Raw genomic sequence first — 25,789 nt, forward strand, 5'->3', positions numbered from 1 at the left:
TTTGGCTTTCCCAGATAGTTTCAATTCTTACTCTCAGTTTGTTAACCTCCTTTCAGTGAGCCTCCCTTTACTTATGCTGGATATCTCTTGCAACCGGATGAGCTTCACTAAAGCACAGTCATTTGGACCTGGATTCGAATCCCTGGTTTTCCACTTTTTAGCTGTGACTTTGAGCAATTAATTTCTATAAGAATCAGTATCTGATAGCTGTATATTTATAGTGTTGTACAGATTTTTTTTTTTTTTTTTTTTTTTGAGACGGAGTCTCGCTCTGTTGCCCAGGCTGGAGTGCAGTGGCCGGATCTCAGCTCACTGCAAGCTCCGCCTCCCGGGTTTACGCCATTCTCCTGCCTCAGCCTTCCGAGTAGCTGGGACTACAGGCGCCTGCCACCATGCCCGGCTAGTTTTTTGTATTTTTTAGTAGAGATGGGGTTTCACCGTGTTAGCCAGGATGGTCTCGATCTTCTGACCTCGTGATCCGCCCGTCTCGGCCTCCCAAAGAGCTGGGATTACAGGCTTGAGCCACCGCGCCCGGCCATATTAAATGAGATAAGAAAAGCAAAAGGCCCTGTAGAGGGTTTAACACATAGCAGATCCTCAAAATTTGTTAGGTACCGTTTTTCCCCTTCCTTCATGTGTTAAAGCTTTTTTAGTCCATACCCCTCTCTCAGGATTGAATTGTCATAGTGTTTTTTAATTACCCTCTTGTAATTATTCCTCTACCTCTGTAGTCATGTTTTTCTTTTTTCATTTTTTCTTGTCACCAGAATGTCTGACAAAACAGCCACATACACCTCTGTAAAGACAGAGCGTAAAATAGTGCTAGTTCTCTGAGTTCTCTCTTCTTGTGCAAATCCATAAACTGCCACCAATCTGTAGTGGTGTTAATTGCCCCTAAACCGAAGAGCATCGTGGCAACCACCTTTCCCCTCGTAAATACAGTGACACTATCACTACTCTTGTTGAGGCCAAAGTTACAAAGATGGGCTCTCGATCTATTAATATTAGTAAAATAGGTTTGGGACTTACTAACATTTGTGCTTAGAAGAGACAGACCTGGCAAATAGCTTGGAGAAGCGAATTCCAAAGAGAGAGGTGTGGGAACCAGGATGGAAGAGTCAGGCCTCCAGATGGTGATTCAAGGAAGAGAGGAGAGGTAAACACTATCTCAGAGATAATTAGATTCAGAAGAGGAGGAAAAGATGACGTCAATGTGGAGCAGAGTTTTTCTTAGCCCTTAGCCTAGTAAGGAAAGAGAAATGCCTGGTCTCAGTACTGGGAAGCTGTTCCAGCCAGAGCTCCGTGATGTGAAGAGAGCTCTCCTGTCTGGAGCCAAACAGAAAGTTCATACGTCTTGAGGCCAGAAAAATTAGTAGGAGGCAGCTCTGGCTGGTGCTGGAAATGGAGGCTAGGATGAGCTAAGAAGCAAACTAAAGATACTTATAAGGATGTGTATGTTAACTTGTGCCATCCAAACAAGCTGTGTTCGTGGTCCTCTGCCTGTGAGTCATGATTTTCCAGGACCTCACAACGGGATAAAGTGAAATAACTTCGGCTTGTGAATGTGCATTGCAGAGAAGTGGGAGAAGAAAGTAATTATAAGCAACACCCTAGATCCTAGGGGTGCTTGTCTTTGAGAAGAGAGCTCTAAGCCTTTTGTAGAGGCATTAGGAAGGTGTCGGAGCCATGGTGAAATGGCAGGGGAGATTCGGTTTAGGGGCTTTCCTGGTCTGCATTCTGCTAGAGTCGTTCGTTACATGTCGCTAGGTGGATTGCATGATTCTGGTATGGCCTCATGAGGACCTGCGAAGGATGGAAAGAACAAGGTATCTGCTTCCCAGAAAAATGTACAACCCAAGGAGAAATTTGGTAACAAGTGTGGAAACTGCTCTTAGATACTGCTGCAGATTTCAAGCCACTTCTTCCTGGACCATGAGAGAGCTTAACATGTTATATTTATTTTTCCTAGGTCCATGGCTAATGAAACGCAGAAAGTTGGTACCATCCATTTTCCTTTTCCCTTCACGCCCTATTCCATCCAGGAAGACTTCATGGCAGAGCTTTACCGGGTTTTGGAGGCTGGCAAGATTGGGATATTTGAGAGTCCAACTGGCACTGTGAGTATGAATGGTGAGAGATACTGATAAAGACAACGTAACGGCAGCCATACTAGCTTTTCCTGTTTGCCTGTCTAGAGATGTTCATAGTTTGAAGTTGGGCAGAGTAGTCTCAGTTTGTCTTTCTGGGTAATAGTCACTTCCTCTATTAAAGCCTTTTTTTTTTTTTTTTTTTTTTTTTGAGATAGAGTCTTGCTCTGTCGCCCAGGCTGGAGTGAAGTGGCGCAATCTCGGCTCACTGCAATCTCCGCCTCCTGGGTTCACGCCATTCTCCTGCCTCAGCTCCCCAAGTAGCTGGGACTACAGGCGCCCGCCACCAAGCCCGGCTAATTTTTTTGTGTGTATTTTTAATAGAGACAGGGTTTCACTGTGTTAGCCAGGATGATCTCTATCTCCTGACCTTGTGATCCACCCACCTCGGCCTCCCAAAGTGCTAGGATTACAGGCGTGAGCCACCGTGCCTGGCCTGAAGTCTTAAACATAGCTCCATGATCTGAGAAAAATTAGGCTGAAGTCATTGGTGCCTTCCTATTATGGTAGATGAGACGGCTTCCTTACAAACTCTTTTCCCTCTCTTTCCCCATCCTTCAAATATAATTCTAAGTTTCAGTGTACATTTTGAGCATAATTTTGTCTTCAACAATATGTCTTAATACTCTGTTTTTTCAGAGTTAATAAGTGCCTTTTTAAAGTTAGTTCAGTTTTTAATATACCTATGCCAGTTCCTCCCACATCATCCCATGGCCTCTCAATACAATTTTCCATACAGAAAATTCCTGTCTTAGTCGGCCAGGACTGCCATAGTAAAATACCATAGACCGGGTGACTTAACAGGAATTTATTTCTCACCATTCTGGAGGCTGGAAAGTTGAAGATCAAGGTTCTGGCAGGGTTCTGGTTCTGGGGAGGGGGTCTCTTCCCGGCTTGCAGATGGCTGCCTTCTTGCTGTGGAACAAGCTAAAAAGAGAAGGAGAAAAACAGATCTTTGGTGTCTTTCTCTTTTATGAGGACAAGGGCTGCTCCCTTACTGCTGCTCCCTTATGACCTCCTTTACCCTTAAAGGCCAGATCTGTAGTATAGTCCCGTGGCAGGGTTGGGATTTCAACATATGTTTGTTAAGATGGGGAGTCTCACTGTGTGGCCCAGGCTGGTCTCGAACTCAGGTGATCCTCGCCTCTCAGCCTTTAGAGTAGCTAGTGGCTGGCAAGATCCGAGATTACGGGTGCACACCACCATACACAGCTTCTTTTGTTTTTGTTCTTTGCAAACATTTTTTTAACATGCATTTTGGTGGGGATACAATTTAGTCCACAGCAGATGACCAATTCCATTTTTACCTTGGAGCCCTCCTCTATCCTTTATTCTCTATCCTTTCCCTGTCATTTGAATTAGTTGCTCCTCAGACCGACTTGACAGATTTCAGCATGAGTGTTGCTGGGACAGACAACTGCACCCACACCACAGCAGGGTGTATGTCCATTTGGAGGCTTTCCTCAAACGTCTGGCGGCCCTGGACTGCCTGTGTATGCTGAAGAACAGGGTACAGAAAGACTGAGTCTGCAGGGCAGGCTGGCTGTGGCTGCCAGGCTGGGCTCCTTTGTTGGGGGCCTCCAGTTGCCAGCACGTCTGTGGGATTTTCCCTAGAGTCTTCGGTCTCTCCAGAGCAGGTGCCTCTACGCTCTGGCCCAGCAGGTACAAGGGCTGAAATCTGACAGCCAGTCTTCCTAGAGGTGGTCTGGGGAAGAGGCTCCAGGTGGAGAGTCCCCCTCAGTGCCTGCTTTCAGCCTGGCCCTCCTCCCCTTCCCCCTTGCCTCCTCACTCTGCCTGTTGCCTCCAGGGCTCTCCTAGCTCAGCTTCCACTGAGAGCCCACTTCCTGTCTTCTTCGAGGAGCAGGAGCAGGGATTGCAACCTGGGGATCTAATTGTTCTTGAAAAGAATTTCAATCCGTCCCTTTGTTTTCAGTGACCTGCCTTTCCTATCACTTCCTGAGTCTTTCTGAGAGTGAATAGGGGAGATCTCTGGGGACACTTGGGCTTGAGTGTCTCTGCCGAATCATTTTGATGTCTCTGTCGAATCACTTCGTTGTCTCTGTCTTCTTTCCCTCTCTCCTAAAACATATTACTCCTTCCACTTTCTTTTTGTGAGTGTAAGCCTCCATATTACTTTGGTTAATTTTAGTGTGCTTTGGAACACAGTTGAGTGCATGTTCATTCTGCCTTGTTTATTTTCATTTTAGAGACAGGGTGTCGCTCTGCTGCCCAGGGCAGAGTGCAGTGTTAAGATCATGGTTCACTGCATGGATCATTCGACCTTCTGGTGTCAAGTGATCCTCCCACCTCAGCTTCCTGAGCAGCTGGGACTATAGGTGTGCACCATCACACCTGGCTAATTTTTTAATTTGTAGAAATGAGATCTCACTATGCTGCTCAGGCCGGTGGTCTTAAACCCCCAGGCTCAAGCGGTCCTCCTACCCTCCCATAGTGCTGGGATTACAGGCATGAGCCACTGCACCTGTTGGAACCGAACTGTCGATTCCTTCCTGGGCAGGGGTCGCCGCGAAGGATCACCGACACGAGATTCACAGCAGAGAGTTATTTATTACTAGCGCGCTAGGGTCCCAAGCTCTAAGTTGGCCCTGGGACCCCGAGTGCTTGTTACAGGCTGTTTATATAGGCAAACACAAGTTCAAACACAGCTTAAGGCGCGAAATTCAAACAAAGCTTTAGGCGCGTGGTAATTGGGTCTAGCTATGGCCTGAGCAAGGTGTCTTGTTCTAATTGGTTAGAGCAGGACCTTATGAGGTTTTTTCTTGGAGTTGCTGATTCCGGGAACTTCGAGGCAGGGTGGGACCCCCGGAATTGGCAGGGTGGGACCCCATGAGGTTGTTTCCCGGAATTGGCAGGGTGGGACCCTATCAGGGTGGGACCCTATCGAGGCAGGGTGGGACCCTATCGAGGCAGGGTGGGACCCTATCCAGAGCCACCTGGTGTTAATTTTTTTCTCTATATGAGGCCTAGTTTCTAAGTTTTAAGAGGCCTAGTTTCACACCTGACCCCTTTCACCTTGGTTAGCCTGACAACCCATCTTCTCCCTCTCAGATCTTTCCATCTCAGTCTTCTGCACTCCAGGCTTCCGCGTCGTCTTCCTCTGCTCAGTCTTTAATTGTCGATGTTTCTGGTTCTATAGCCTCATCTTGTGTGCACTCTCTGGGAACATACCCTGTGGCTTTATTACCTTTGACATTCTTCTGTCTTCTAAATCATCTTCTGAATAGAGTGTTTTCTCTTGTCCTGGGTGTCCTGCAGGCCACAGGAGCAGCCATGCTGTGGGACACCCTGAGTGGGGTTTTTGTTACCTGTTGTACCTACCATGCCCTTCCCCGCCTTGGATGCACAGGTGCCCCCACCTTAGCTGCCTGAGATACTGTTTATCCTTGATAGTCACCTTTTAAGCCGTGTATCGCTCTATGAAGTGGAGTCACCATTACAACTTGGTGTGTGCTGTGCCTTGTGTAACACCGCAGTTCTGGGAGTCCTCGAACCTGGAGTGCATGCTTTGCAGGGATCTCTGATGCCCTCGAATTGTATGTTACATGTGGGCCTGTGGCCTCTTACTAGGGGCTCTGCACCTTTGTGTCCTCAGCTCTGAGCCCCATGCTTGCTACAACCAGCAGGTGTTCAGAGTGAATGAATTTGCTTATCGTGGCATAAATCATTTAACTGTGTTATCTGGGACGATACCCCAGGAAGGTGCTTTGGTTATGCATCCTTTTAACATTTTCCAATCTCAAAGTTTTGTGGTCTCATTACTGGATGTAGAAAACGATGGGCCTCAGTTATTCTTTTGTTGTTGTGCCGGAGTGTACCCACGGTTGTTTTTGAAAGATAACTTTGACCATGCCCTCAGGAACTTCCTCAGCTCACTTTCAGATGGAGGGCACTGGCTTTCTAACCATTGTGTCTCCCGGGCCAGTGACAGCTGAAGCTGACTGCTTCCAATGTCACAGGCAGCACGGAAGAGCCGCCCTCCAGGTGCTGCTGGGAAGTGCTGCCTGGAACTCTCTGCCGTTTACTTTCTGTCAAAAGCTGAGGGAAATGGTACATACGGGGCTTTTGTAAAAATATGGGATCCATCCATTTGTCAACAGTGTCATTCTATCCTATCCCAGGGCCCTTCAAGATTCTGATGAAAACTAATAGATCCCATATCCCAGAATAATGCTATTAATAATTGTATTATTATTACTTAATGATAGCAAAAAGTTAGCTAACTCCAACTGCTCACTTGTTATTTGCCAGGCAATCCTCTAATCCAGAGGATTTGGCCTTTCATGTGTCCTGCTTGCACCATTTCTATGAGGAGGGTGCTGCTTGCACCATGTCCTGCTTGCACCATTTCTATGAGGAGGGTGCTACTGTTGCCATTCCCATTTCTGCACTCGTGGAAACAAGCGTAGTGAGGCCAGCCTGAGCCACAGAGCTGCAGGTTGGGGAGGCAGCTGGAACCCTGGCGCCTGGCTGTGGAGTTTGAGGCTCTGACTCCTGTGCTGCGCTGCTGCCCCAACCCTGGTCAAACCAGGTATTTCACCCCGCCCCGGATACTCTGAGAACCCCTCCGGGTTCAGCAGGCTGGAAGAGCTGACTGCCTGCAGCAGAAGGCATGGGCTCCTCCAGAGACTCCCCTGAGCTGAGTCCCCCTGTGGACACCAGGGCCACCTCCTTGTGGTGCTCCCTGAAGGGTCCTCTCTGGAAGAACTGTATTGGTTCCCTGGAGCTGCCGGAGGGAAGCTTCACACACTGGGGCTTAAACAACAGAAACTGATGTCCCGCAGCGCTGGAGGCTGGAGGCTGAGATCAAGGTGTCCGCGTGCCTGGGCCCTTCTGAGGGTCGCAAGGCAAAGATCTCTTCAGGCCCCTTTCCTTGGCTTATAGGTGGCGTCTTCTTGGGTGTCGTCACATCGCCTGCCTTCTGCGCATGTCTGCATCCACGTGTCCCCTTTCTAATAAGGATATTCGCCCTTCAGGCTGGGGCCCGTCCTAGTAGTCTCATCTTAACTGATTACATTTGCGATGGTCCTATTTCCAGATAAGGCCACATTCTGAGACACTGGGGGTTAGGACTTCAACATAGGAATTTGGAGGAATACAATTCAATCAGGCTCACAGAAAATTCTGGTCTTAAGTCAAGAGCAGTGTTTTCCAGTCTGTGTGCAGAGGCGCACACCTGTAGTCCCAGCCACTTGGGAGGCTGAGGCCAGAGAATTGTGTGAGCCCAGGAGTTCCCTACCAGCCTGGGCAACATAGCAAGACCTCCTCTCAAAAACAGACAGAGAGAGTGGTGTCCTCTAGAGTGATTAGTTTGCTTTAAAAAATAAAAAAACATGTAAACCCTGGCCCTCGTGACTCATCATCCTGCATCTGCATGAGGGCTGAGTGGCTGCTAGGCTCCGCGTTGGCAAGTGCATGGGATTTCTTGCTTAGCATTTGGGGGCCTTAATTCTTTTGGGGGGCTTTTTGTCTAATGTCTCAGCTTCTAATTTTGTGCGATATTTACATATAATCTGATAAACTGCTTTAAATTTGTTTTCAGAACAGTAAGCTGGATAATTAAAGAAGCTCTTTCCTGCTTCTTGGGCCCAATTTTCGTTTCTTCCTTCTTTTCTGTTTTTCCTGGCTATTCTAATGCTAATTTCCTTCCTTTCCTTTCCTTTCCTAGGCTGGTCTTAGAGCATCCTCTCATATGTACAGCCAGACCTTCTTTCAAGCTTTTAGTAAAATGGGGAAAGGTCATGTGGGAAGCTTTGTTGTTTTCCTGTTTCTGAAGATCATTTTTCTTTCTGCAGGGGAAGTCCTTAAGTCTTATTTGTGGAGCCCTCTCCTGGCTCCGTGACTTTGAACAGAAGAAGCGTGAGGAAGAGGCACGACTCCTTGAAACTGGAACTGGCCCCTTACATGATGAGAAAGATGAATCCCTGTGTCTGTCGTCTTCCTGCAAAGGGGCCGCAGCCACCCCGAGGCCTGCTGGAGAGCCGGCCTGGGTGACTCAGTTTGTGCAGAAGAAAGAAGAGAGGGACCTGGTGGATCGACTAAAGGTGAGACCAGGGGTATCCCGAAGTGGGAGTGATGGAGGAAACATGGCTTCAGCGATTGTTCTGGGGCGATTCCGAGAATCAGGTAGTGTGTGTTCCTCTGCCGTTGCCGTGCCTCTCAGCTCTTCATCATCTCCTTGGGTCGACGGTGCTGCCCTGGTGCTATCTTTTTTGAGCTGGAGGTCAGCAGGCCTTCTCCACATAACGAACTGTCGGTTCCCATTTATTACTCACCTGGGAAAGGACCTGTTCATTGCCATTGGCAACATGGTTCAGTGGCTGCAAATGGATCTGATGGAGAGCGTGTGGCTTTGGGAGGAGTGTGCAGCCTTGCGCGGTGAGCAGCGAGGCTGGGACCTGCGGGATTGAGGTCCTGGTGGGGGATGCGGCAGCCCTTGAGTGCTGGTTGGGGAAGGAGAGCTGCCCCAGGTGAGGAGGCGCCGGGCTGAGCCGTCCAGACTCCTTAGGAGAGGCCTGGTTAGGGGCTTCCTGGTGATTTTCCTTCATGTCTGCCTCCTTTAGGCGGAGCAGGCCAGGAGGAAGCAGCGAGAAGAACGCCTGCAGCAGCTGCAGCACAGGGCGCAGTTCAAATATGCAGCCAAGCGCCTGGTGAGCCTCATTTCTTGGGGGGCAGGATTATGTCCAGGCAGGGTCGCTCTGCTTGGAGGCTCATGGATGCGTGGCCAGGGCCTCAGTCTCCCCTCCAGGATCCTCACTGGCTATGTGCTCCTGTACAGGAGCTGGGCTGTGAGTGGTTGAGGCGTGGATCCTGCGAGTAGACCTCTCTCCAGCCAGGCAGCCAGGCCCCTGTGAATGGGCGTAGTGTGCTTTGTCTCTGGCACGTGGGAGGCGGGTACTGGTGCTGAGACTTCTTCCTCCCTCCCCACCTCCACTCCTCCTGTCCAGAGGCAGGAAGAAGAAGAAACGGAGAATCTCCTCCGCCTCAGCAGAGAGATGCTAGAGACAGGCCCGGGGGCTGAGCGGCCGGAGCAGCTGGAGTCTGGGGAGGAGGAGCTGGTCCTGGCCGAATACGAGAGCGACGAGGAGAAAAAGGCAGCGAGCGGGTGAGACAGAGGTGGCAGCGCTACCCTGCCCCAGGCCAGGGGACACCCTTGAAGACAGCTCTTTCCCTCATGCCACAGATGCCATGAAGCACCTGGTGAGAGGCATGGTGGCCTCTGCCCTCTGCTCTAAGCCGGGTCCTTCCTAGGATCCATGAGTGCCAATGGCTGTGAGGACAGTCACTGGCCTGGCCTGTGTCCTCTCAGCTGTCCTCACGGCAGCTCAGGCAGGGCAGGAACATTTGGATCTGTGCCTTATACACAAGGAGGCTGCAGCCCCACAAGGGGAGACACCTTGGCTGAGGCCACAAGCCTCGACAGTGGAGAGCTGGGCTGGAACTCGGCCAGCCTGGCTCTAGATCTCAGGCTCTGAGGCAGCTGACTGCGCTGAGTAACCTGTGAGGTGTCAGCCGTCAAGGCGTCCTTAGCCTGAGCTTTTCTTCTCCCATAAGGCCTCTGTTGGTCTAGACTTGAGGTTTCCACTTGATGAGCCATGAGCTGCTGGGTGACTTAGCCCTGAGCAGGCCACCCAGGCCATTTCGGGCCCACAGGATCCCTGGTGACAGCCCTGTTCCCATTCACACTGGAACCTCACCACCATCCCTGAGTGTCTGCTCTGGGTGTGGCACTGTCCAGATGCTGTGGACGTAGAAGGGAAGAAGACATGGAGGGGACAGTTAATAGACATGAAAACAAATAGCACCTATGTGAAATCAGCGTGTTTGCCTACAAGGAAAACCAAACGGTGATGTGGATGGGATGGGGGGCTGCACCTGGTGATGGGTCCCGTGTGTCCCGTGGCACCCTGGCCACCGCATCTGTCAGAGGGTAACTGCAAGACCAGAGACCTTCTGTGGATGTTCCTGAAGGTTCATCCCCGGCCCTCACGGTCTGTCTGCAGGGCGCCTTCTGACGCCACCTCCAGCCTCCCTCCACCAGATGCCAGCTTCCCCGCTGCCCTGACCTTCCTCCAGCGTGCCAGGCCGTCCTCTGTCCTGTCCGAGAATTTGCTCATGCAACGTGCTGTAGCCAAACACCCTTCCCTCCTCCCTTGGCAGATGTCTTCCTCTCCTTTAAGGCCTGGCTCAGGTGTCATCTGGGTGGCCTCGGGTGTCAGCTGCTCTGTTTTGCTCACGCACCCGCTTGTGCTTCTGCTGTTGCCTCCTCTCCCTGGCTGAGCTAGAGCTGCTTCAGGCAGGAACCACGTCTTTATAGTTTTGTGTTCCCAGAGCTGACCCAGCGTTTGGCGTAGGGGTGTGCTCAGTAAAATCGAGTTGACATGAATGAGCAGATGCTTCCTCGTTCCAGTCCAGTAGTGTGATTCCAGGCTGCCCATGCGGATCTCGACTTCTGCCCCTGCGCAGGGCAGAGACCACCGTGCTGCTTTATGCCTCACTGGAGAGAGGGTCATAAACAGCTTGTGCTCCATGAACCCTTCCTGCCCGCCTCCAAGGTCGTGCTTCTGCTCCCCCTCCACTTCCTTAGAGCCCGTGAGGACAAGGCAGAGAACTTTAGTGGACGTGGAGGTGGTGAATATTACAGGAACAAAGTGCTCCTTCAGGTCTGGGCAAGAGCCATGGATCCTGTAGGTCAGCTTCCGGGGCTTCCCATGCCCTCGCATTTCAGGAGATAACGTGAGCCTCAGAGGACCTGAGTTCTGAATAGAAAATTTTTGCTGTTCATTTCTTCACACACCCAGCCGCTCACTGAGCTCCTGCTGGCTTTGTCCAGCATGCGGCATAAGATTGATCCAAGCCTTTAAGATAGAGCTGCCTGCCCTTTAGTGACCATGAAGCCAAACCTGTAATAATTACTCTTCTGATAACCCAAGGCAATTGTGTTCTGTTTTGTTAGAAAGGAATTTCGAGGTGAACAAAAATGTTTTCTTTTTGTGTGATGTTCCCATAGGTAGTGTGTGCCTGTCAGATGGTTTTGTGTTTCTGAGGAGTGTAGACTAGTAAAGCTGGCTCAGCTTCAGGCCATGGGATGCAGGGCTGGCCTCCCCACCAACACCCAGTGCTGATCGGCTCTTCCTGCATTGCTGGAAAGGGCAGACTGAGGCGCTGACAGAAGAGGTGTAACTGGTCATAAGTGAGAGCGTCCTCTGTTCACTTGGTCAGTCAGTTGTGGCTTCATCCAGGAGATGGCCATGGGGTTCCTGCCGCATGCCAGGCTCTAGGTGAGGCCACAGGGACTCAGCAGAATCAAGGCTGACCTGGGTCCTCCCTTGTGGACATGACAGTCTGTAGGGAGATAGACTGAGAGAAAGCGATTTTGAATGAGGTAGGTGTTAAGAGCAGGGGCCATGAATCTGTGTCAGAGCAGCCAGACCTACCGGGGAAGGTCAAAGGCGGCTTCTTGGAGGAGGTGACATTTCTGCTGCTATCTTAGAGTTGACTGAGAGCTGGTGAGGGGAGACAGCATTCCAGTCACAGAGCATCCAAAGGCCTGAGGTGATGAAGAGCAAATATCCCCCCTGGGACCTCAGAGGGGTCCAGCTTGCCGGAGGGAGGGCAGAGAGGAGAGCAGCCTGCCATGACCCCCAAGGCTTCCAACTCAAGACTTGGGTTGGGGGTGCTGAGCCCCTTTCTCCTTTTTATATTTCCCCACCCACAGACCTAAGTGGCCATGGGAGGCTGGGGTTGGCATTTGCCGGAGGGAGTTTCTGAGCAAGCAGCACCTGCTGCCTTGGTGGAACCCATCGCTGGGAATGGCCAGGGCTCATCACCAGGGCTCAGCAGATGCTCAGTGCACTTTGCTGAGTTTGCTGAGAGAAGACTGTTTTCTGTTCTGTCTCACACAGAGTGGATGAGGATGAGGATGACCTGGAGGAAGAACATGTAACTAAGGTAACACGAGTGTCCTCAGCTGGTGCTGTGTTGGGGCCTATGGGCTGGGCCCTGCACCCCCGGGGAGAAAGCTGGAGTCACTCAGCTGCTTCTCACCCTTCTCTCCACAAAAGAGGAGATTCCAGCACTTGGACTCTGTGGCTTCCCGGATGCAACCCTGGTCCCAAGTTGCTCCCTTGGCCAGCTGCAGTGGACCCTGGAGACCTTTCCCGGGTTCGGGGCCTGGGGAGACCTCTCCCGGGGGCAAGGCCATGCTTGCCACGCCAGGGCATCGAGGAGCAGCTGTTCAGGGCTGAAGTCTGGGTGGTATGGGTAGGACAGACATGAGTGTCCTACCCTTTGGGGTGCTTCTCCCCTTGTCCGTGTTCCGATTTGCATGGAGGGCTATGGGTTATGTGTGGTCTGACATCTCCCATTTGGTTTCATTGATTTATGACTTGTTTTCTGTCGGAAGTAGGTATTTTCTCTGTATTTTTCTTGTTTCCTCCCTTCACTGTTGCCTTAGAGGAGTAGAGAGAGGGTATTCTGGTCAGCCTTCCTTTCTCCCTTTGGGGGATGTGTGTGACACTCCCCACCCACCCCCACCGACAACCCACCCTCCCCAAGTGGGGACTGTTTGCAACGGGAGATGGTCACCCGTGTCCTAAGATTGGCCAACCCTCCAAAGTGGTTGATTAGAGACTGGATATGACTCGTGGAAGGAGCTGCCTTTGGGGCATTCCCTTGAACTTCTGGAGCTGTGGGTGACTTGGGAACCCCTGGGTCCCTCCATGGATGCCTGATGTGGGACATCACGGTCCTGCCTCAGCTTTGTGCATTTGGAGCCACTCCCTTTCCCTCAGCCTCTCAGGCCCTGGCGTGCCTTGATGTTACAGAATGCCGTGGGATGTTTTGGTTCCCTCTTTGAAGCACCTTTGTTTCTCTCTGCTAGATTTATTACTGTAGTCGGACACACTCCCAGCTGGCCCAGTTTGTGCATGAGGTGAAGAAGAGCCCCTTTGGCAAGGATGTTCGGCTGGTCTCCCTTGGCTCCCGGCAGGTAAACAGTGGCCGGTGTTTCCACCAGCGGCCATCCTGCTCCTTTCCCCACAGCTTTGTCCTCATCCAGGCCTGGGAGACCAGTGCGAGGAGCAGCCCCCTCCCTGGCCTGGCCGGCCCATCGCTGGAAGGCAAAGGAGAGGCGGGGCAGGTCCACCTGTGTTGGTTAGATGTCATTTAGCTGGCACCATCTCTTTGCCTCTTTCTTTCTCCTTTGTTGCAGAACCTTTGTGTCAATGAAGACGTGAAAAGCCTAGGTTCTGTGCAGCTTATCAACGATCGCTGTGTGGACATGCAGAGAAGCAGGCACGGTAGCCATCGGGACCATGGCGTAGCCGCAGGCGGTCTGGAGAGAGTGAGGCAGGGGTGGCAGTGACCGAAGACCATTAAGTATCTTTCATAGGAAGTATGGCAGAGGAGACCCCAGTTCCTTCCTGAGGCCCCTCTCCTTGGGAAAAAGTGTTCCTAGTCTCTGGGTCAGTGTCGGGGAATCACTGGTTTGGAGATGATTTTATAAGCTCTTTCTGGAGAACAAAAGTAAAACCTTAATAGTGTTCCAGTGAGACCACTGTAGGCAGTACTTGGGAGGGTCCTATAGACCCCACCCCATGGAAGTGGGTCTTAACATTACGGAACCCTCTGTTGGGCCCATGGACAGTTGCTGTCCTCTCTCTTTTCTCTCCTGGTGCCTGTGCCACCCTCAGAGAAGAAGAAAGGAGCTGAGGAGGAGAAGCCAAAGAGAAGGAGGCAGGAGAAGCAGGCGGCCTGCCCCTTCTACAACCACGAGCAGATGGGCCTCCTCCGGGATGAGGCCCTGGCAGAGGTGAAGGACATTGAGCAGCTGCTGGCCCTTGGGAAGGAGGCCCGGGCCTGTCCCTATTACGGGAGCCGCCTTGCCATCCCTGCAGCCCAGGTGAGGGCCCTGCAGGGCCGGAAAGCCGCGCGTGCTCTCACTGTGGTCTAGGACATGAGGGGAGTCTTCATCGCACTGTATTTTGGGGGATGCCACCTACCGTGTTCAGACTGACAGTACCTAACCCATTCTCTCCTGATGTGTGAGTTGGAGGTGGCGCATGGGATCCCTTGGGGGCTCCAGGCAACAGAGCCAATTGGCATTACTGGGGATAGTATTTAGGAGCCAGGAAGCATGTGCATTCCTAGTGAAACCACAGGGAGAGGATGCCAGGAGCTGAGAAGAGTGCGGTACTTAAATCTGTTTACAGTTGGCTTTCCAAGTGATGCTCCCAACTTCCATGCCTATCATGTGATGGCGCACGTCAGCGATGGAACCATTCAGTTTTCCTATTTTTCATTTTTGTAACTGGAAAGCTTTCCTAACATACACCTACCTTGCAGCACGTGAGAATACTGTCTTCTCTGCCTCAACTTCTCTTGATTTTTAAACAGAAGGAAGAACTGCTAATGTATCAGATCAAAAATAGTATCTCACGGTTCTTTGGTGGGTGCAGTTCCACTCTTTTCTTGCTACTTTAATTTGAGTGACTTTGGAAACAGGATATCACTTGTGGAAAATGCTGTATAATCCAGAAAAAATTTAAGGTTTTAAAAGATTCGGGGAACTAAGTAACCATTTTGCACGCAGCTGAATGCTCACCAGCATACCTGCTGAGCTGTGTGGGCGCTGGCAGAGAAACGGGGGGAAGCTGCCAGGCCCCATGATGTCCCAGGCCTTCCCTCCGGTCTGTTTGCCTTTAGAGCAAGATTAGTGCTGTAGGCATTTATACACAAATATCCTAATATGGCCCCAAAATCTTTATGATTTTTGAATTTTTAAAGCACTTTGACCATATTTTGCTTTTATGTTAATAGTATTCCAGTGAAATTCTATGCATGGGGACACCGGAGCCCAGAAAAGTTAAGTGACTTATTTTCTCACCAACCATGAGTGATGGAGCCATTCAGTTTTCCGGTATTTCACTTTTTATATGAGTATTCCTGTAACTGGAAACTTTCCTAACAACAAACACCTAAAGATCTGCAGAGTTGCTTTTATTTTTGTTACCCCAGCTCCACTCAACCCTCACTTGAGATTGGATATATCAACCCTATTTTGCAGATGAGGAAACCAAGGGTCAGAGAGGTTAGACAGCTCTTCCAGAGTCACACAGCTGGGAAGTAGTAGCTCCAGGAGCAGAAGCTGGGGCCACTTCCTGGTGCACCAGTGGTTTTCAGGTGTTTTGCAGAAACTCGGGGGCTTCCGGGGCGACCTTAAGGACATGGACAAGGCTAAGCAGGGGTTCCCCTCACCCAGCCTTGCCCTTGGTTTACTCAGGAGTCGGACCAGCCCGTTTCCTGTGTTTCATATGTTGGCGTTTCATTTAAAGCTCAAGGAAAGCTTGTCCGTTGCTACACTCTATTTTTCGAATGTTGCTACATAGTCCAGGCAGGAAATAGAAGCACTCACATCAGGACCTCAGTGTCAGGCAGGCAAGGCTCCTGCAGGGGAGCCCCGCCCTGCTCAGGTGGCCTCATCTCCCCTCCCAGCTGGTGGTGCTGCCCTATCAGATGCTGCTGCATGCTGCCACTCGGCAGGCTGCGGGCATCCGGCTGCAGGCACAGGTGGTGATCATCGACGAAGCGCACAACCTGATAGACACCATCACGGGCATGCACAGCGTGGAGGTCAGCGGCTCTCAGGTGTGTGGGCCTCCCCTCCCCGGGCCAGGGCCGCCCTGAGGTAAAGGGACTTGCATGGTTCCTCCAGACACCTGGGCCAAGAATTCCTTCGGAGGTGGGGCTTGCTAGAGGGTGCATAAGTCAAGGCAGTGACCTCACCGGAGGCTGATCATGGCTTTCCACTGCATCCTGGGGACCCCGCTACGGCAGAGTGGCTCATTTCCCTGCACCTTACCTGCCCCCATGCTCCCGAGTCCCTCCAGCCCTGGATGCCAGCAACCAGCTCTGTAAGCCAAGGAGATGGCATGAGTGAGGCAGAAGTCCCCTCAGGATTGGATGTTGTCGTTACTGCAGTTGCCTGGAGGGAATTGAATTGAGGAATGCTCAAGATCAGTGCAGGCTCCTCCTGCCGACCTGTCGTGCGCCATGCATGGCACCAGGTGTCCCTGGTCTTCATGCTAACTCTGCCATGGGGGTGGTGTTCCTGTTTTACATTGAGAACTTAGAGATTCAGACATGGTCAAGCTGTGTCCTAAGGTCATGCAGCTCATGAGTGTGGAGCTGGGGTGTGCCCACTGGTTTCTGACTGTGAAACCCCCCACGACATCCCACCAGCTCTGCTGATCTGTGCCTGGGTTGAATTGAGGCCAGGATGTGATGGTGACCTTGAACCATCACTCTGTAGACTCCAGGTCTTTTCCCAACCCGGTGGAAACTAGCAGGGGATTCCGTACTTGAGGGATTCAGCCTCTTGCTTTTCTCTAACCCACAGTGGACACTGGAGGAAAACTTCCCTTCCTTCCCCTCTCTCTTAGCTCCCACCAGCCTAAGGGCTGTGGAAACCCATACCTTTTGTCTGCACCCAGCCCCCTCTCCTCCCTCTGGTGGCTTCCTGTGTGTCCAGGGCCAGCATCTTCTAGGCGAATCTAAGATGTCAGCAGCTCAGCCCTTGGCTGCTTGCCCAGAGCCTGGTTTGTGTTCTTTCCCCAGCTCTGCCAGGCCCATTCCCAGCTGCTGCAGTACATGGAGCGATACGGGTGAGATGTAACCCTCTGAGGTAGTGGGACAGTCGCTTGGCAGCCCCCTGCATCGGCCTCGGAGAGGCAGCAGTTTGGTTCCCGCCTCTGGCCTGGGCTGTGGTGGGGTGGAGCTGCGTGCCATTCATGTCCTGGGCACATCATGGTGTGTGCTACACACAGACCTGGAAGGCTGGGGACCGACCACTGGCTCTGAGGCCTGGCGCCATGGCCAGCCTGCTCTCTGGGAAAGGATTTGTAGCTTGTGACCCAATTTGAGAGGCACCGGGCACAAGGCTTCCACTGGGGCAGGCGGGGCGAGTCGCTGTCAGGGCACCACCGCTTAATGTCCATTGGCTTCTTCTCAGGAAGCGTTTGAAGGCCAAGAACCTGATGTACCTGAAGCAGATCCTGTATTTGCTGGAGAAATTCGTGGCCGTGCTGGGGGGTGAGAGCCCCATCCCCCTGCTGACCCTCGGTCTGCACAACCTGCCAGGCTGCTTTTTCCTTGGTTGCCCATCAGGACGCTTCAATTCTCTGTTTTTAAGAAGGGTCACCCAGGCGCGGTGGCTCACGCTTGTAATCCTAGCACTTGGGAGGCTGAGGCAGGTGATTCACCTGAGTTTGAGACCAACCTGGCCAACGCAGTGAAACCCCATCTCTACTAAAAATACAAAAAAAACTAGCTGGGAGTGTTGGTGTGGCCTGTAGTCCCAGCTGTTCCAGAGGCTGAGACAAGAGAATTGCTTGCTCAAACCCGGGAGGCAGAGGTTGCAGTGAGCCGAGATCATGTCACTGCACTCCAGTCTGGGCAACAGAGTGAGAATCCGTCTCAAAAAAAAAAAAAGCAGGGTCTTGGTCATGGATTGAGAAAATTCTTGTTCTTTGTAGCTTGGTTGAGTTGTCTGACTTGAGCTTTTTTTAGGCCCTTGGGTTCTTTGCCCATGTTCTGAGGACTTTCTATTTCAGGCCCTGCCCTGGGGGGATAGTAAGGATACAGCATCATATGAACACACAGTGTTTCCGTGATAGGCGTAGTGCTGTGGGGTGTTCGAAGCACTTGCATATGCGGTTTTGTGTGCCCTGTGAGAAGGCAGTGCTGGCATTTGAATCCTTGTTGATGACGCATAAATTAGACCTCAGAGCAAGGGCTGCTTACGGTTCCCAAGCCCAGCACGGGAGCCTGGGATCTTCTGACTCTGACTCCCATGCCTCTTGGCATGACCCTGTCGTGTCCCCTTCTTTTATGATGGGGCACCCCCTTGGAAGGCGTCTGTGGAAGTGGAAGCTGCAGAAAGCCTGTGGGAGCTTCTAGCGGGAGCTGGTCTCGTGCTGCTGCTCTGAGCCGCCAGCTCTGCTTTGCCTCAGGCTCCCCATGTGGCCTGGGCAGCTCCTGTGTGGTCCCGTGCCCTGCATGCATTGGTCTGGCCACTGTGTCCTGGCCTCCTGGAGAAGGGGTGAAAAACAACTTACAGGGCTTTGGGTTCCATGTGGAAGCATGTGAGTCAGATGTGGGAGGCTCCTGGACCCACCTGCCCTCTTGGTGGGTCCTTTGTGTGCTATAAATAGCGAAAAACAAAACAAAGTCCTTCAAGTATGGATGCTCTTCTCACTTGACGTGCAGTGCCGAGGGAGAGAAGATAGGGAAGGGTTGAGGGGCCAGAGAACCACCATTGTGACCAATTTCCATTCTCTTTTTTAGGGAACATTAAGCAAAATCCCAATACACAGAGCCTCTCACAGACAGGTAAGAGAGTTGCCCTCAGAGGGCCCAGAGCTGATATGAGCCACTTCCGAGCTTAACCCTGGGACTGAAACCCAAGGCTCAGGGTGAAGCTCCCAAGGCCCTTCGTGTGTTTGCTCTCAGGGACAGAGCTGAAGACCATCAACGATTTTCTCTTCCAGAGCCAGATTGACAACATCAACCTGTTCAAGGTAGAGGTTTCCACCTTTCCACATTCCACATCCAATTTCCTTCCTGTTACCACTGTGGGTAGAGTACTATGTTAAGACTATAGAAGGAAGAAAAAGCAAAACATAGACATGTAGTAACCCTTAACCCGCAGCATGCCTGCGAGACAAAAGTCATCTTCCTTTAGGGCGAGGGCGACAGGGATGGGTGAGGAAGAGACTACTTGGTGCCTCATAGAACAGAGAGAGACTCCAGGTCCTCGCTGCCTCACTCCGTCCTCTGGCACCGTCTCTCAGGCTTATGGACAGGAGCAGGACGTTGATTTGTTCTGTGCAACTCATCACGTCTTCCCACTTGGACCTTGGGTCTGGTTGCAGCCTCAGACCTCTGCTCACTCCAGGTCTGCATACCCGGCACTCCCCACATGGAACATGGCCACTGCCGCCTGAACCCCAACTTTGTAACTCAGATCAGCAACAGTGACTGTCCCCGGGTACAGGGTTCTGCTTGTGTTCTAGGCGGCATGCCATGTGCTGTGGCTCTGAGCTAGGATATCCTTTTGCCCCAGCAAGGAAAGCAAACAGGCCCAGGGAGGTGACTTCAAGAGGGTGGCGAGCACAGTCTTCCCCCAAGTGAGCCAATAGCACACGGCAGAGACAGCGTCCAAACCTGGCTACATTGAGTCGGGGCCCCGCATTCATCCCATCCTGCCTGCGTTTTTTTTCTTAAAACCAGCTTTCCCCCTGAATTACCCATTTGGGTCACTGTCACTGCCACCATCCCTGCCAGACAGGCTGGATCCAGGTCATCGTTGATGCCTTTCTTCCCTTGTTTGCCACATGCCTGTGATAGCCGACAGGCCCAACAGCCCTCAGACAGTCCTGCCATCACTGCGCTTCACCCACAGCTGGGACATGGATGCAGGCGCTCCTTCCTCGCCATCCCTCTGCCCCTCTTGCTTTCCTTCTCTCTCCTTCCCGTGGGTCTCATCACCCACCATCAAGGGAATCCTCATCGAAGGATGTCGCTCTTTTTAGAAACCAGTTTAAAGGCTCCAAACTCCCCTCTCTGCATCCCCAGCTGAGATCTGGCACCAAACCACACATACTGGATGCACCGACTTGGTGGCTTTGCTCATAGAAGTTCCTTTTTTTAACTCTGTCACCTGGAAGGAAAGCCAAGGGGACCTAGATTGTACTGAGCACTCTTAGACTTGAGAAACACTTTTGGAAAGAGGGTCTCCCCTTTCCGAAAGGAGGAGGCCACTGCATTGTGGGCAGGGGCAGTAGAGGAGGGGGTGGCCTCGAAGAGGGGATGACAGGGTTGCTGGCAGGGAGGCTTCGGGTGCCTCAGAAGGTAGCACTGCATTGTGCTGCCTGGGTGGTAAAAGTGGTGTGTGTATTTTTTGTTTTGTTTTGTTTTGAAGATTACAGCTTGCTCAGTTTGCACACATGCCTACAGCTGGGCTTGGTTTTTGCAGGTGCAGCGATACTGTGAGAAGAGCATGATCAGCAGAAAGGTAACTGCTCACGTCTTATGGTCCTGAACGTGACCCAACTGTGCCCCGACCCCCTGCCCTTGCCATGCTTTCCTCCCCTGCCCTCAGGGAACTCCGGAGTCCCCTTCATCTCCACCCTCCTTGGTGCAGTGGGCCTTGCTGGGGTGGTGGGATATGTGCTGCAGGCGTCTTGGGCCCGGCAGAGCTTCCGATCCGCCCAGCCTCTCTTTCACGGCTGTTCCTCGTTCCTCTCCGCTGCTCGCTCTCATTCCACCCAGCTCTTTGGATTCACAGAACGGTATGGAGCAGTGCTCTCATCCCGGGAGCAGCCCAAACTGGCTGGGTTTCAGCAATTCCTGCAGAGCCTGCAGCCCAGGACGACTGAAGGTAAGGCAGTGGGGTGGGCAAGCAGAGCCAGCTGCAAGCCTGGGCAAGGACGTCGGTTCCTTGCGTGTGGACCTGACCGCAAGGAAGCCTCCTCCTCGTTCTGCTCTGTGTAGCTCCTGCAGCCCCCGCAGACGAGAGTCAGGCTAGCGCCCCGCGACCAGCTTCGCCACTGATGCACATCGAAGGCTTCCTGGCAGCTCTCACTACAGCCAACCAGGACGGCAGGGTCATCCTGAGCCGCCAAGGTAATCAGGTGCTTCTTGGCCAGGTTCAGTTCCCAGGAAGGAGCCAAGCTGAGCCAGGGAGCCGCAGTGTGAAAGGATTCTTTCCTTCCGTCCTGGGAACTTCCGGGTTAGGAGGAAGCAGTGCAGTGGGCACTGGCCTGCTGTGACCTGGGCAAGCAGTGGAGGCGGACAGGAGGAGATCGAGGGGCTGGGATGGGAGTCCTCTCGGGCAAGGGTCCTAGGGAAGCTTGCATTGTGGGGCAGATGGGCTTTGGTTTGGGTCATGGTTTTGTCATCTATGAGCTTTGTGATTTGGACTGTTTTCTTTCTCAACTTCAGTTTCCTTGTATGAAAATGGAGAGGATAGGCCGGGCGCGGTGGCTCACGCCTGTAATCCCAGCACTTTGGGAGGCCGAGGCGGGCGGATCACGAGGTTAGGAGATTGAGACCATCCTGGCTGGCTAACACAGCGAAACCCCATCTCTACTAAAAATACAAAAAATTAGCTGGACACCTGTAGTCCCAGCTACTTGGGAGGCAGAGACAGGAAAATCACTTGAACCCAGGAGGCAGAGGTTGCAGGGAGCCGAGATTGCACCACTGCACTCCAGCCTGGACAACAGATTGAGACCCCATCTCAAAAAAAAAAAAAAAAAGAAAATGGAGAGGATAGTATGGTCCACCTCTGTGGGCTGATTGTCCTAGAGATTAAATGGTGTTTAAAGAGAAAGCACTAGCACTTGTGCCTCAGACTTGGACTCACCTGGGACCCCCTTTGGTGGGACAATAGAAGTGTCTGTTGGCTTGCACTCACCTCTCCACTGATCTGTTTTTCCAGGCAGCCTCAGTCAGAGCACCCTTAAGTTTTTGCTCCTGAATCCAGCTGTGCACTTTGCCCAAGTGGTGAAGGAGTGCCAGGCAGTGGTCATTGCAGGGGGGACCATGCAGCCGGTAAGGACGCCTTTCCCAGCCCCTTGTGCCCCATGTGTTGGGATGAGATGGGGGCTTTGGAGAGATGCATTTTCAGTCCTGTTCTCTCCTGGGGCCCCAAGCCAGAAAGGGTCAGCTCGAGCAGGCCCAGTGGTGTCCACTGGGTGACACTACTATTCTGTCTCACTGCTGTGCCTTTTAGGCTGGAGGGGCAGCGGCGACTCCTCTGCTGCTCCATTCTCTAGTGCCAGGATCACATGTCTCCCAGAGAAAGCTGTTCTGTGGTTTGAAACCCAAGGAAAAAAATTAGGATTCCACTTTTAAAAGGTTCATTTTGATGTATATGAATATAATAGTCTTTGTAGGCATAATTTTTACTTATGTGCATACCTATTTTAAAAACAAAAGTGCGGCTCCCTCCACGTGCTGTCACTGGAACTCGCTCTTTTCACTCAGCAGCAAAGGATCATAAACCTGTCTCCTTGTCAGCAAGCATGCGCGTATTTCAGTATCCCAGCTGTGCTGGATTCCAGGTACACAGATACATAGCATTTCATGTAGCTGCTCCTGTTTCACTAGGTGTGCAGGTTATTTGCAGTTTTCTGTTTTGAGCACGACTGGGATGAATATAACGGCATCTCTGCACAGTGGTGACTCCCACCTAGGAAAGGGCCTCCTGGATGAAAAGCTGTTGGGAATCCTGAAGCAGTGCTTCCCAGCCCCAGCTGCCTTAGCTTTTGATTTTTATATTTTTGTATGTATAGATTCATAGTTCTATTCATTCAGCATACTAAAGTTGTTCATAGTCATTATTGTTTCTGACATTCACGTTGTCTCAGCTGATGTGACAGCCCCTTCCTACTAGCTCAGGTCCTCGCCGTGGCCCAGTCAGTCTTGCCTCCAGCACAACAGAATGTCCTGGGTTCACCATGGGTGTCCTTACCCCCACACTGGATTCATTTCTCCAAGCCGCCCTGGTTTCTTGTAATGGGGAATGACGTTGAGAAATCAAGCTGTGGGTGCTAGGGGTTTGTCATGCTCCTGGGGCATTTCAGTAGACAGATCTAGGAAATGTTTTCAGAATGAATCCATGCTGGTATTTCTTTTTTTCTTTTTTTTCCTTTTTTTTTTTTTTTTTTTTTTTTTTTGAGACGGGAGTCTTGCTCTGTCTCCCAGGCTGGAGTGCAGTGGCCCGATCACAGCTCTCTGCAACCTCTGCCTCCTGGGTTCAAGCGATTCTCGTATCTCAACCTCCTGAGTAGCTGGGATTACAGGCATGTGCCACCACACCCAGCTAATTTTTGTATTTTAGTAGAGATGGGGTTTTACCATGTTGGCCAGGCTGGTCTCGAACTCAGGTGATCCGCCAGCCTTGGCATCCCAAAGAGCTGGGGTTACAGGCATGAGCCACCATGCCTGGCCCATATTGGTATTTCTAAGTAAAAATCAAAGCATTTGTTTACTTGAGCTTATATTGTACCTCTTTTTCTCTTAAGCCTGAACGTTTGTGGTACATTAACATACTTATCTGCTCTATCCTATAATATACTTAAAAGTTTTGAAATCATAATACCAATATTACTTATAACAATAAATCTGATTGAAATTGCCTTGCCTCTTTGCCCTTAACAGTCTGACGCACTAAGGATGTCTGGTCACTAGGGCTCTAAAGTCGTGGAGCCAGGCTTCTCTCCGTGTGCTTCTATTGTCCGTTTCATAGAGAGCTAGGCTGTTTTTGTTTCATTTTCTTTTCAATTTTAGAATATGCTTTTTTCTTTTCTGACTTGTAGTTTTTAAATATGTAAATATTTGTGTGGTTCAAAAGTCAAAGCTAATATAAAAAGATCTATTCAGGAAAGCCTCACTCTCGTCCTTCTCCAGCCCATTCCCCACCCCCACAGGGAGTTAGTTTTGCTAGCCTGTCCTTGCAGTCTTTCTTTTTCCCCCAAATAAGCAAAAATGTGTCTTCATTTTTCCCTTTCCTGTTTTATTTACATAGAAGGCATCTTAGTCAGTTGTCCCAGCCATTGCTCCTCTAGTGGGCTGCGTGGTTCTCCGTCTGGCAGATGTAGGGAGCTCATTCAACCAGTACTCTCTGGAGAGGCAGGTGCACGGTTACAGGGAAAGGCGCGGGGCACATGCTGTTTGGTATTTGTGGCTGTATATTTTCAGTAAACTCCTAAATATGGGATCCTGGGTTTAAAAGTATAAATACATTTAATTTGTTAACTACTGTGAAATTCCTCTTCATAAGAATTGGACATTCTGTATCCCACCAGTAACATCTAGGAATGCCTGTTTCTCTTTTGGATTGGTTACTTTTGGATTTTTGCCCGTCTAACAGGTGAAAACCTGGAGATTCTTATTCAGTAGTTTGAGCTGGGACCTGGCCACCTATATTTTTGAAAATTTTCACTATAATTTTGCTGCATAGCCAGGGTTGAGAGTGACTGTGCCAGATTTGCTGGATTTCCTTTGCTGTTCCTGCACGTAGTTTAAACGAGGCTGTCAGCACTGGGTATCAGTCACCATTTTTCTTTTTGTTAGTTTGCCGTCAGCCTTTTCTTTGACCTCTTCTTTCAGTGTGTGTGTACTTGCTGTCTCTTAGCCCAGACTTCTCGCTTCCTTTCTGCCGGGCCTCTGAGGGGCCACGGGGCCGTGACGCTGTGGCCTTGGTCTGCAGGTGTCTGACTTCCGGCAGCAGCTGCTGGCCTGTGCCGGGGTGGAAGCTGAACGCGTGGTGGAGTTTTCCTGTGGTGAGGAGCTGTGCCCAGGGTGGGGCAGGCTAGAGGTCAGGTTCTGGCTCCTGTTTTCTGCGTGTAACCTCTTACTGCAACAAGGCACGGGGCGGAGGAGACCCCGGGATGGGAGCCTTGCCCTTCATGCGCTCGCCCAGGCTCTCCTGTGCTGCTCCCTGCTGCCTGCTGCCCAGTGTGACTGGCGATGGTGGGTGGGTGAGCGCTGTCAGTCGCTGCTCCTGTGCTGGAAGATGGGGTGGGGAAATGCCCTTTCTGCACTGTGTCTCAGCACCCCTGCATCTCCAGTTTTCGGCCCCTCCCTGGCTCTTACCAGGTCACGTGATCCCTCCAGACAATATCCTGCCCCTTGTCATCTGCAGCGGGATCTCCAACCAGCCGCTGGAATTCACGTTCCAGAAAAGAGAGCTGCCTCAGATGGTCAGTCCCAGCCAGCTCGCCGTGCCACAGCCTGGGCTCAGGCAGTAAAGGGTTTTCCGGGGCAGGGGCACTCTGGCCCACCCTGAGTGTTTTCAGGTGTTGAGGAAATTGCATGGGGCTAGGGGGGAAGGGGGGCACCCGCTATAGAGCCTCACAGAATGAGCGGCATCGATCTAGATGCTTACGGAGGAAGGTCTGAGCTTCCCCGCCCCTCACCCCTTAGGCTGCGAAGTACATATTCTTAAAACCTCCAGGCATCCCCTGAGGATGCCTCACGCAGAGGAAAGCTGCTGGTTCCCTTTGGCTCTCTTGCCCTTTGGTTATATCTGCTCCTGCCGGTGGCAGGGATGCGGGGCTTGGGGGGCATCTCCTGGGTGGGGCATGCAGCCCCTGATTGTCATTGCGGTGACCATCAGGACCCTGGAGTGAAGACGGGAGGACTCAGTGCCAGGGCAGTAGGAAGGCCCCCAGGGACACTAGTGCTGTGACGTGTGTCAGAAAGGCGCAGTCCGCAGCAGCGGCTGGGTGTGTTTGGTGGGAGGCGGCACCTACCACCCTGCAGTTCCCACCAAGGGGAGCCAAGTCCTCTTCCTTGGCTGTAGTCCTGCCGTGGGTCTCTCCTCAGTTTTAGGTCTCAGGTTAAGATGGTTTGTGGGTGACTGAGACGTGGCTCCATGGGGGCTTCCTGTCTTCCGTTGTTAGATGGACGAGGCGGGTCGCATCCTCTGTAACCTGTGCAGTGTGGTTCCTGGAGGGGTGGTCTGTTTCTTCCCCTCCTACGAGTACCTGCGCCAAGTCCATGCCCACTGGGAGAAGGGTGGCCTGCTGGGCCGCCTGGCTGCCAGGAAGAAGGTG

General features: G+C 51.8%; 1 protein-coding gene and 1 long non-coding RNA gene across 7 annotated transcripts in view; one reads left to right on the forward strand and one right to left on the reverse strand.

Moving 5' to 3' along the window:
* LOC105499892 (DEAD/H-box helicase 11) overlaps positions 1-25,789 on the forward strand; it is a 35,100-nt gene that overhangs the window by 220 nt on the left and 9,091 nt on the right. Inside the window, exons 1-21 of one of the 6 annotated variants that reach the window (XM_024787101.2) lie at positions 1,016-1,869; positions 1,970-2,117; positions 7,961-8,209; positions 8,729-8,815; positions 9,113-9,270; positions 12,071-12,116; positions 13,048-13,155; positions 13,378-13,465; positions 13,859-14,067; positions 15,660-15,812; positions 16,782-16,828; positions 17,176-17,255; positions 18,510-18,554; positions 18,675-18,742; positions 20,200-20,238; positions 20,496-20,604; positions 20,718-20,849; positions 21,667-21,779; positions 24,442-24,514; positions 24,831-24,934; positions 25,637-25,786. In XM_024787101.2, the coding sequence (XP_024642869.2) occupies positions 1,796-1,869; positions 1,970-2,117; positions 7,961-8,209; positions 8,729-8,815; positions 9,113-9,270; positions 12,071-12,116; positions 13,048-13,155; positions 13,378-13,465; positions 13,859-14,067; positions 15,660-15,812; positions 16,782-16,828; positions 17,176-17,255; positions 18,510-18,554; positions 18,675-18,742; positions 20,200-20,238; positions 20,496-20,604; positions 20,718-20,849; positions 21,667-21,779; positions 24,442-24,514; positions 24,831-24,934; positions 25,637-25,786 (2,280 nt within the window). In that variant the 5' untranslated portion in view covers positions 1,016-1,795. Of the gene's footprint in view, positions 1-756; positions 1,870-1,969; positions 2,118-7,960; positions 8,210-8,728; positions 8,816-9,112; positions 9,271-12,070; positions 12,117-13,047; positions 13,156-13,377; positions 13,466-13,858; positions 14,068-15,659; positions 15,813-16,781; positions 16,829-17,175; positions 17,256-18,509; positions 18,555-18,674; positions 18,743-20,199; positions 20,239-20,495; positions 20,605-20,717; positions 20,850-21,666; positions 21,780-24,441; positions 24,515-24,830; positions 24,935-25,636; positions 25,787-25,789 lie in introns of those variants that run through there. The other 5 variants (XM_071072232.1, XM_011772747.2, XM_024787103.2 and 2 more) reach the window with 5 other exon arrangements.
* LOC139356885 (uncharacterized) lies at positions 15,245-21,789 on the reverse strand. The gene is made up of 3 exons (XR_011609380.1): positions 21,643-21,789; positions 16,027-16,149; positions 15,245-15,382 (listed from the first exon to the last, which is right to left on the reverse strand). It is a non-coding gene; the product is annotated as an uncharacterized lncRNA (long non-coding RNA).

The sequence above is a fragment of the Macaca nemestrina genome, chromosome 10 (genome assembly GCF_043159975.1).
Source record: "Macaca nemestrina isolate mMacNem1 chromosome 10, mMacNem.hap1, whole genome shotgun sequence".
Lineage (NCBI taxonomy): Eukaryota > Metazoa > Chordata > Mammalia > Primates > Cercopithecidae > Macaca > Macaca nemestrina.